Source organism: Penaeus chinensis, chromosome 13 (assembly GCF_019202785.1).
Source record: "Penaeus chinensis breed Huanghai No. 1 chromosome 13, ASM1920278v2, whole genome shotgun sequence".
Taxonomy (NCBI): domain Eukaryota; kingdom Metazoa; phylum Arthropoda; class Malacostraca; order Decapoda; family Penaeidae; genus Penaeus; species Penaeus chinensis.
In genome coordinates, this window is record NC_061831.1 from 11308729 (window position 1) to 11319765 (window position 11037).

Below are 11037 nucleotides of genomic sequence, written 5' to 3' on the forward strand. Positions count from 1 at the left end.
AGGAGACACGCATACCAGCAGATGGCGCTGCTAGGGAACGGCAGACTTAGATTTGCCACAAACTATTATTATTTTCCTTTTAGCAAGAACGCGGAACTTCATATTTCCTGCGCTGGAAAATTGTACAGAATTTTATTTATGAAAACATGTCTTTTTTTTCGACATTCGTTGAGCACTTTGTTTAAGATTAACATCATAAATACCTAACAAAGAAAGATAGGAAAATAAACGTATGGGAGCCTATAGCAATAACATATATATACATTATAGCAATAATTTATATATACACACATATATACATATACACATATACATATACATTCATATAGGCCTACATATACATACATATGTTAGGCTATATTACTGGAAAGTCAACTATCCCATTATGATCTACAAATACACTCAAATCACAAAGGCATTGGATGGTCATCTCCTTCAGCTTAAGGTACGGTATGGAAACGTACACTTCCCATGCCTGAATCGTGCTGTACTATACTTGAATGCTAAACATCAACGTACCGCACTGTGCTGAAATGCCAACCTTGTGTGTCATGTAAACAGAGTGAAATTATGGGGGGAAAGATGGCATGGAAAGGAAATAACTGGAAGAGAGGGATGAGAGGGATTGGAAGAACAACAACAAAAGAAAGACGGAGAGCCTTGCGGCCACTTCAGTTATTCGATTTATTTAGCTTCATGTTACCGATATAATCATTCAACCAAAATTTGCTTGCAGATAAAGGAACATGAAGATTAAATGTTTTACCGAATAGCTGCTATAAAAAAAAATCTGAAAGGAAGCTAAAACCCTATCACTTCAAGAGTTTAACTTTTCTCTCCTGTTGTAGGTCCTGGTGGTGGTGAGCCTGGCGACGTGCCTCTTGGGGGCTAAACTACCCTATTCAGCCTCATCTGAGGAAGACAGCGCCACTCAGGTAGGTCTTGTGATGTTTTGTGGCACACAGAAATTTCATAGTCACAACTGGTCGGGAATATTACCCCTCATGAAACTATTGGTCTCTTAAAATGCAAATAATGCATGAATCTATGATCCTTATCGTGAATGTTAAATGCTGTTTCTCTCTCTTCAATATCAGATCTTGAGTCGCACTGTCTCCGTGAAGACCCCCGAGAGGAAATCCAGTGTTATCTCACACTTCCTGCCTGCCGATCACATATATGAAGCTACGGGATCTGTCAGCATCAGTAAAGGCCCTTCTTCCTCTAGAGCTGCTACCCCCGCCCCTGCACCTATCAGTGCACCAGTTGCCAAAGTTCCAGCCGCTCCAGCACCCAAAAGCCCTGTATCCATTGCACGCACTGTGAGTGTAAAAACTCCTGAGAGAAAATCAAGTGTCATCTCTCACTTCACTCCTGCTGACCACCGTTATGAAGCCACTGGAAGTGTAGTGATTAACACAGGCTCTTCTGGCCCAGCAAAATCACGACCAGCACCGGTGCCTGCGCCAGCTCCACCACGTGTTGTTGCTTCTCCTCCACCAGCCCCTGTCGTTCCTTCCCCCTCATCAGCTGCTAAGCTATCTCTATCCCGTACTGTTTCTGTCAAGACTCCTGTAAGGAAATCTAGTGTTATCTCTCACTTCACACCTGCTGACCACCGTTATGAGGCTACAGGATCTGTTGTCATCAATCAGTCTTCTGGATCACCTGCTCGAGTGCAAAAGGTAGCAGCACCTGCTCCTGCCCCGGTTCGGCCAGCTCCCATTCCTGCTCCTGCTCCTGCCCCTGCACGTGCTGCCCCTGCCCCTGCACGTGCTGTCCCTGCTACAAGTTCAGGCTCTAAGTTGGCTCTCAGCCGCACAGTGTCTGTTAAGACTCCTGAAAGAAAATCAAGTGTTATCTCTCACTTTACACCTGCTGATCACCGCTATGAGGCTACAGGATCTGTTGTTATCAATCAGTCTTCTGGATCATCAGCTGCTCGTGTGCAGAAGGTAGCAGCACCTGCTCCTGCTCCAGTTCGACCTGCTCCCATTCCTGCTCCTGCTCCTGCACGTGCTGCCCCTGCCCCTGCACGTGCTGCCCCTGCTATAAGTTCAGGCTCTAAGTTGGCTCTCAGCCGTACAGTGTCTGTTAAGACTCCTGAAAGAAAATCAAGTGTTATCTCTCACTTTACACCTGCTGATCACCGCTATGAGGCTACAGGATCTGTTGTCATCAATCAGTCTTCTGGATCAGCGGCTCGTGTGCAGAAGGTAGCAGCACCTGCTCCTGCTCCAGTTCGACCTGCTCCCATTCCTGCTCCTGCCCCTGCACGTGCTGCCCCTGCCCCTGCACGTGCTGCCCCTGCTATAAATTCAGGCTCTAAGTTGGCTCTCAGCCGTACAGTGTCTGTTAAGACTCCTGAAAGAAAATCAAGTGTTATCTCTCACTTTACACCTGCTGATCACCGCTATGAGGCTACAGGATCTGTTGTTATCAATCAGTCTTCTGGATCATCAGCTGCTCGTGTGCAGAAGGTAGCAGCACCTGCTCCTGCTCCAGTTCGACCTGCTCCCATTCCTGCTCCTGCTCCTGCACGTGCTGCCCCTGCCCCTGCACGTGCTGCCCCTGCTATAAGTTCAAGCTCTAAGTTGGCTCTCAGCCGCACAGTCTCTGTTAAGACTCCTGAAAGAAAATCAAGTGTTATCTCTCACTTTACACCTGCTGATCACCGCTATGAGGCTACAGGATCTGTTGTCATCAATCAGTCTTCTGGATCAGCTGCTCGTGTGCAGAAGGTAGCTGCACCTGCTCCTGCTCCAGTTCGACCTGCTCCCATTCCTGCTCCTGCCCCTGCACGTGCTGCCCCTGCCCCTGCACGTGCTGCCCCTGCTATAAATTCAGGCTCTAAGTTGGCTCTCAGCCGTACAGTGTCTGTTAAGACTCCTGAAAGAATATCAAGTGTTATCTCTCACTTTACACCTGCTGATCACCGCTATGAGGCTACAGGATCTGTTGTTATCAATCAGTCTTCTGGATCATCAGCTGCTCGTGTGCAGAAGGTAGCAGCACCTGCTCCTGCTCCAGTTCGACCTGCTCCCATTCCTGCTCCCATTCCTGCTCCTGCACGTGCTGCCCCTGCCCCTGCACGTGCTGCCCCTGCTATAAGTTCAAGCTCTAAGTTGGCTCTCAGCCGCACAGTGTCTGTTAAGACTCCTGAAAGAAAATCAAGTGTTATCTCTCACTTTACACCTGCTGATCACCGCTATGAGGCTACAGGATCTGTTGTGATCAATCAGTCATCTGGATCATCGCAAGCAAGAAAGACTTCATCCTCTGCTGCCCAAGTGCAGAAGGTAGCAATTCCAGCTCAAGCTCCTGCTCCTGCACCAGTTAGACCTGCCCCTTCTGCTTCTGCACAAGCTGCCTCTGCTGCGGGTTCATCAGCTTCTAAGCTCTCTCTAACTCGCACTGTCTCTGTTAAGACCCCTGAAAGAAAATCAAGTGTCATCTCTCATTTTACACCTGCAGAGCATCAGTATGAGGCCACTGGATCAGTTATCATTAACCAGGCTTCTGGTTCCTCACAGGCTAGAAAGACCTCCTCTTCCTCAGCAGCAGCAGCAGCAGCAGTTCGTGCTCAGCAAGAAGCAGAGGCTGCTCGTGCCCAGCAGGCAGCAGCAGCAGCTGCTCGTGCCCAGCAGGCGGCAGAAGCTGCTCGTGCCCAGCAGGCGGCAGAAGCTGCTCGTGCCCAGCAGGCGGCAGAAGCTGCTCGTGCTCAGCAGGCAGCAGCAGCAGCTGCTCGTGCCCAGCAGGCGGCAGAAGCTGCTCGAGCTCAGCAGGCAGCAGCAGCAGCTTCTTCTGCCTCAAAGTTATCACTAACTCGCACTGTCTCTGTCACGACACCTGAAAGAGAGTCTAGTGTCATCTCTCATTTTACACCTGAAGATCATCGTTATGAAGCCACAGGTTCAGTTGTCATTAACCAGGGTTCTGCTGGCTCCTCACGAAAAACCTCAAGTGCCTCATTTAGCAGTCAAGGTGCATCATCAGTGAGCTCTAGTGCTACTGGGCAATCATCTTCATCTTCCAGTGGCAGTGGACTGGCATCTTCCAGTGGCAGTGGACTGGCATCTTCCAGTGCCAGTGGATTTTCGTCTTCAGCTGGTGCCAGTAGACTGGTATCCTCTTCCAGTGGCAGCGGCCTGTCTTCCTCAGCGAGCAGTAGGAAACAAGCATCCCAGTCTTCTTCCAGGTTTTCTTCATCCTCGGCTTCATCAGGATCCTCTTCTGCTGCCTCATCCTCCAGTTCTTCCTCAGCAGGATCTCGCTCACATTCATACCGCCTCGCAGAGCCCTTTCGAGGTGGGAGTTCCTTCTCATCAGCTGACCTGATGGAAGAAATGTTGGCTTTCCGGGCAGAAGCAGCAAAGTCTGGTGTAGCTTACCCTGAGTTTAGAGATACCGGCGATGGCAGCGTACGTATCTTTTCCAACTATCAAAGTATTAAAACTGGCTTGGTTTGGGTTTTATAGAGACTGTGACATTACAGTATAATGCCCACTAACATGGACTTATCCAGGTATCACAAAGATTATTAATCATGTCAGTTTCATCATACTTATTTTACTTTTCACTTGATCATTATTGTTTTAACAAGGAAACCTCGTCAGATTTTATAGACTGGACGAAGTAAGAATTGGATATCAGAATTAACATAAACTTGTATATTTGTACATTTATAAATATAAACATACACGAATATCTATTGAAATTACACGGTAAAGGGCCTAATCAATACAGTGATAAAAACAACTTAACCGGAGGGTTTTGAGGGTTTCAGAGTGTGAACAGCAAATAACTCTTTATTGTTGTGTCTAATGACTCCATTGTTTCGAGCAACTTATTGCGAATTTATAAGCGAACCACGGCTAAGCGTCACCACAAAGTGATCGAACTCTAATATTACTTTCCTTTGTCAACGTCGGTAGCTGCTATAATCTGCCTGTGTCCCCAGGGCTCTGACCCCTACGCCTTCAACGTCCGAGTGGAAGACCACGAGAATACGAATTACCAGAGTCGAGATGAATGGGTTGGGGAAGACGGCATAACCCGCGGCTGGTATACCGTGCTGATGCCCGATGCCTTCTTCTATAACTACTCCTACATTGCCCACCCCATTAAAGGTTATCAGGTACACCTCAAGGAGAGCAGCTGTCTCCATCCGTTCATGTCTTTCTCTATACATCTTTTATCATAGTTTTATCTATTGAGTTAATACAAATCATTGTAAACAGTAAATACTGGATACTGCTACATTCAAAGGCATGTCAACAAAGTGAACTCAGCGATTACAAATATGTGAATAAACACTTACTGTGTATCATTGCGTATTGTAGTATTAGAAAAAAAATATTAATGAATGACATCTATATTTCTTGGGGAAAAAAAATGAATGCGAATGATATGCTATGTTGAAACATAGATTAATAATAAACTAAAGTAAACAATGAAAACCAGCAGAAAAAAAAAACAAAAAAACTCAAAGCATATATATGACTAATAGGAAAGCTTGCTGATACTAAAACACCTGCTTTACCTTTCATGGAAAGCAGTTAATCTACTATACTTCATGTTTTCAGGATGAACATACGTTTGTGTTTGGGATAGTTACGTATTTTAAGAAATATAGATATCATTCTAAATGCAAGAGGTTGTGTGAGTTGTAGTGTAGTTGTAATTTTTGCTTGTGGGCCTAATTAATACGGTACTCCCCCCCCCCCCCCCCTCTCTATCACTCTCTCTCTTTCTCCCTGATTCACCCCCCCCCCCCTCTCTCTCTCTTTCTCTCTGATCCCCCCTCTCTCTCTCTGACTCCCCCCCCCCCTCTTTCTGTGTGTGTGTGTGTGTTTGTGTGTGTGTGTGTGTTTGTGTGTGTGTGTGTGTGTGTGTGTGTGTGTGTGTGTGTGTGTGTGTGTGTGTGTGTGTGTGTGTGTGTGTGTGTGTGTAAGAGAGTGTATATGTATATATATAATATATATAATATAAATAATGTATATAATATATATAATATATATATAATATATATAATATATATAATATATATATATATAGATAGAGAGAGAGAGAGAGAAAGAGAGTAAATTAATAAATGAGTGAGTGTGTGTGTGTGTGTTTGTGTATGTGCGCGCATTTTGTGCATTTATATGTTAGTTTGCATGCAATTATAAATGCTCTTATGCATGTTTGCGCATGTTTATATGGACGGAAGTTCATAAGTGTTAATTTATCCATCTTTCTACGTACTCGACGATAAATTACAAAAACTCAGTTGCACTATATTAGTTTCTGTATTCCGGGTGCCTGAAAGGAATCTGCATGTTGGTAGCCGTTCTAGAATTAACACAGGATTTACGTAGAAAGGGATACATGGGAGATAGATTCCTGTTTGTAACTCAATAAAAATTACTTTCGCACCTTCCTTACATGGACTAATGTATTCGATTTTATTTGCTTATTCATTTTTTTTTCTGAAACTTTGAGGACTGCGTGCACCCAAAATAAATCTTATTGCAATACCCGTCTTTCTATCAAAATTCGAAAATAAATTTTATATTCCAGTGTATGTCGCAAATACACTTAATTTGAAGGAAAAGGAAGATTTTTTGTTGTTGCTCTTATCGTTCTTATTAGTAGGAGTACAGCATTATGATTGTAAATTCGTCCTCACAAATTTAAAGCTTAGTTAACAGATCATAATATAAAATATATACTTATATATATAAATATATATGCATATATATATATATATATATATATATATATATATATATATCTATGTATATATATGTACCTATATATATTTATATATATATATATACATACACATATATATGAGTGTGTATATACAAAAAAAAGTTTAGAATACTACTTGCGAAATAGTCGCTCAAATGGTAAAGCACGATCTCCAGCACTTACCCCAATTAAGGCTGGTACATCTGGCGATATAAAAGTCAAACACTACCCAGAATCTCCTCGGACAACATTCATTATTAAGGTAGCGGTAATTGGGCAAGTGTAAGTACATTTACTTTTATTACTATAACTAACAACACGGAGGTAAGTTGCCTGCTTTGAGATCGCAATGTAACCCCGTATTTTATGTACTACTGTTGGTGATGGAATGGTTTACTATACATAACTATTTCTTAATATCTGTGGTATTTTGGTTACTGTGAACGATGCTGTTTGTAATTTTCTCATGTCTCATATCTTGGTCTTAGTAACAGAATACTTCTGTGCGTATATTTACGTGTGGGTATGTGCATGAGTTATATATATATGTGTGTGTGTGTGTGTGTGTGTGTGTGTGTGTGTGTGTGTGTGTGTGTGTGTGTACATATATATATATATATATATATATATATATATACGTATATGTATAAATATGTATATATATATACATATATATGGATATATATATATATATATATATATGTATATATATGTATATGTATAAATATATGTATATATATATATATATATATAAATATATATATATATATATATATAGAGAGAGAGAGAGAGAGAGGGAGAGAGAGAGAACCAAGACTTCATCACTAAAGTATAATCCACATTTCCAGGTTACAGTCAGCAAGACGGATTCGGGCATCGACATGAAGGACGTCGAAGCCGACATCTTCGCTCCAGCCACCGTCTTCTCGAACCAGGGCATCACCAGGTTCTCTGACTTCGCCATCTCCGGTGTAAACAACCAAGACGATGGACCCAACCTTAACATGGAGTTCGACGTGAACTCGGCCGCGCTTTTCGCCCAGTCCATGGCGGAAGCGATGCAGAATCCCCGGTCATCGTCGTCTAGCTCAAGGCCAGTAGAGGTGCATGGGCCACCTGCCCATATCAACGGGTTTGCGTTCGTTAGTGACCACGGCTCTTCGGGATCCTCCTCCGGTAGCAGGTTCGTTGGCTCAAGCAGTGCCTCATCTGGGTCCTCCTCCGGCAGCAGCTTTACTGGCTCACGCGGTGTCTCATCTGGGTCCTCCTCCGGCAGCAGCTTCACTGGTTCAAGCGGTATCTCATCTGGGTCCTCCTCCGGCAGCAGCTTCACTGGTTCAAGCGGTATCTCATCTGGGTCCTCCTCCGGCAGCAGCTTCACTGGCTCAAGCGGTATCTCATCTGGGTCCTCCTCCGGCAGCAGCTTCACTGGCTCAAGCGGTGTCTCATCGGGCTCTTCAAGCCATAGGTTTGGTTCTTCAAGTTCATCGTCAGATAGCTCTTCCTCCTCTGTGAGTGGTGCCTCATCGTCCTTCTCAGGAGGTCAGTCATTTTCCGGTTCATTCTCCGGATCATCTTCGTCGGGAGCATCTGCTGAAGAGACTCAGATTAGTCAGTCTAGTTCTGGCATCTCGGGTGCATCAACAGGATCGGCAGGTTCCAAGTTATCTCTCACCCGCACAGTATCAGTCAAGACTCCCCAAAGAACTTCTGGAGTCATTTCCCACTTCACACCTAAGGACCATCAGTATGAGGCCACTGGATCAGTAGTCATCAACCAGGCTTCCAAAGCATCATCATCCTCTGCGGCACGTGTCCAGAAAGTAGCAGTACCAGCTCCTGCTCCAGTTCGCCTTGCTCCTGCCCCTGCTCCTGCGCGAGCTGCCTCAGCTGCAGCTTCTTCTACCTCCAATCTTTCTCTTAGTCGCACCGTCTCTGTTAAGACCCCAGTAAGAGAATCAAGTGTCATCTCGCACTTTACACCTGCAGACCATCGCTATGAAGCCACTGGATCTGTTGTTATCAACCAGGCTTCAGGGTCATCACGAGCAACCCAGGCATCATCTGCTGCTCGAGTCCAGAAGGTATCAGCACCTGCTCCTGCACCAGTTCAACCTGCTCCTGCTCGGCCTGCTCCGGTTCCTGCACCTGCACGGGCTGCCTCATCTGCAGCTGGTGCCTCTAAGCTCTCTCTCACCCGCACTGTCTCTGTTAAGACCCCAGTAAGAGAATCAAGTGTCATCTCTCACTTCACACCTGCAGACCACCGCTATGAAGCCACTGGATCTGTTGTGATCAATCAGTCATCTGGATCATCACAAGCAAGAAAGACTTCATCCTCTGCTGCTCGAGTCCAGAAGGTATCAGCTCCTGCGCCAGTTCAACCTGTTCCTGTTCGGCCTGCTCCTGCTCGGCCTGCTCCAGCTCCGGCACCTGCAAGGGCTGTCTCATCTGCAGCTGGTGCCTCTAAGCTCTCTCTCACCCGCACTGTCTCTGTCAAGACTCCAGAGAGAAAATCAAGTGTCATCTCTCACTTCACACCTGCAGACCACCGCTATGAAGCCACTGGATCTGTTGTGATCAATCAGTCGTCCTCACAAACAAGAAAGACTTCATCCTCTGCTGCCCAAGTCCAAAGGGTACCAGCACCTGCTCCTGCTCCTGCTCGACCAGCACCTCTCCCTGTTCGTGCCCCTGCCCCTGCTCCCGCACGCCCCATCCCTGCTGTAGCTCCTTCCGACGCCAAATTATCTCTCACCCGCACTATTTCGGTCAAAACTCCCGAAAGGAAATCCAGCGTTATTTCCCACTTCACGCCCGCCGATCACCGCTACGAAGCCTCAGGATCCGTCACCATCAACAAGTCTTCCGTCGGAGCCACCCGCCCCGTAACCCCGAGCGCCAGAGTGGTTCCCAGCGCCCCTGCAGCACCCGCCCCTGCAGCACCCGCCCCTGCACGACCAGCCCCAGCAGCCTCGCCCAAACCAGCGGCAGCCTCTCTCACCCGCACAATCTCCGTGAAAACCCCCGAGAGAAAGTCGAACGTGATCTCCTTCTTCGTCCCCGCGGACCACAGCTACGACGCGACCGGCTCCGTCACCATCAACAAATCATCCTAATCTACGTAAACACGAAGCGCCTTGCGAACGAAGCAAAACTTTTAACACGTGGTGGATGATGGGCTAAGCTTTGTCATTACGACAGAAAAAGAAAAAAAAATGAAATACAAAAAATTGAAGCAGGGTGAATACTTTGTATAGGGTGCGACTGTTCTTAACAGGGTAACTTTTTATATTTCTTACTTAACTAAGTATTTATGTAATTTATTATGCAAATTAACTTTATCTGAGACACCGTTGCCTATAATGCTACAAAGGCTGTAAATTATCTTCACGATGAAATGACAGTGGTGAAAGTAAGAGTTCTTATATAAAAATATATATTTATTGATAAATGTATACGCCAACCAATCGACGATGAAAAATAAAACAGACTCTGATGTACCTGCTGCCTTTTCCTTTACCGAGTCATGACTCCCAACGAATACAGGTATATGAATAGATAGACAGATGTGCAGATAGATTAAGATATAGATACACCCATATTCCGATATATGTACAAATAGATAAATGTGAATATTTACGCCTTCACATGTACAGATACATGAATAGATAGATGTGTAGATAGACAATAACGTAGATATACATACATACGTTAATGTTGTACTTTTCACATCACACCAAGAAAAATGAGAAAAATATGTAAAAGAATAAAAAAATAATAATAATAATAGGATAGAGGGGCTATATATCGTACTACTAGCGGAAAAATATTCAGAAAGAGTATGATATAAAACAAATCTAAATACATGGTATTTCCCCTCATTATGTCATAGTTGTGCCAAAAAATTGTCTTTCTTTTTCATATTGAAATAATAATAATAATAATAATAATAATAATAATAATAATAACAATAAAAATAAATAAAGGAGTGAATTTTGTAGGTCCATAACACATGGTCCATATGGCACCACCAAATTGACACTTACACTGGAGTGCTGACAGATTACTTTATTATATGCTTTAATGACACCATATAATAGTAAGATATTATTCTAGTCAACTCTTAGGAATATATTGTGGTAGGGATATTTATAAGCCACATCAAGTGTTTTTTTTAAATTTTATTGATAATAAACTATTTCCATAAAAGGGACAAAATTGTCGCTTTAGGAGTACAAGAACATACTCTACGCCTGAATGTTTTTTTTCAGATTTTATTATATTACTTTCTATAGA

At 44.2% G+C, this 11037-nt stretch overlaps 1 protein-coding gene across 1 annotated transcript; it reads left to right on the forward strand.

The window, feature by feature from the left end:
* Positions 1 to 385: 385 nt before the first annotated feature.
* Positions 386 to 10241, forward strand: LOC125031569 (mucin-19-like). Its single transcript, XM_047622449.1, has 5 exons — positions 386 to 445; positions 849 to 935; positions 1098 to 4421; positions 4961 to 5137; positions 7587 to 10241. The coding sequence occupies exons 1-5, from the start codon at positions 386 to 388 to the stop codon at positions 9855 to 9857; spliced, it is 5919 nt and encodes a 1972-aa protein (XP_047478405.1). The 3' UTR covers positions 9858 to 10241.
* Positions 10242 to 11037: the final 796 nt, after the last annotated feature.

Bases quoted from the DNA above. Each gene is read 5' to 3' on its own strand.
- LOC125031569 (XM_047622449.1), top strand. From the start codon at position 386: ATGATCTACAAATACACTCAAATCACAAAGGCATTGGATGGTCATCTC. The intron at 446-848 runs GTACGGTATGGA...CTCCTGTTGTAG, and splicing joins GTCATCTCCTTCAGCTTAAG to GTCCTGGTGGTGGTGAGCCT. The intron at 4,422-4,960 runs GTACGTATCTTT...CTGTGTCCCCAG, and splicing joins GAGATACCGGCGATGGCAGC to GGCTCTGACCCCTACGCCTT.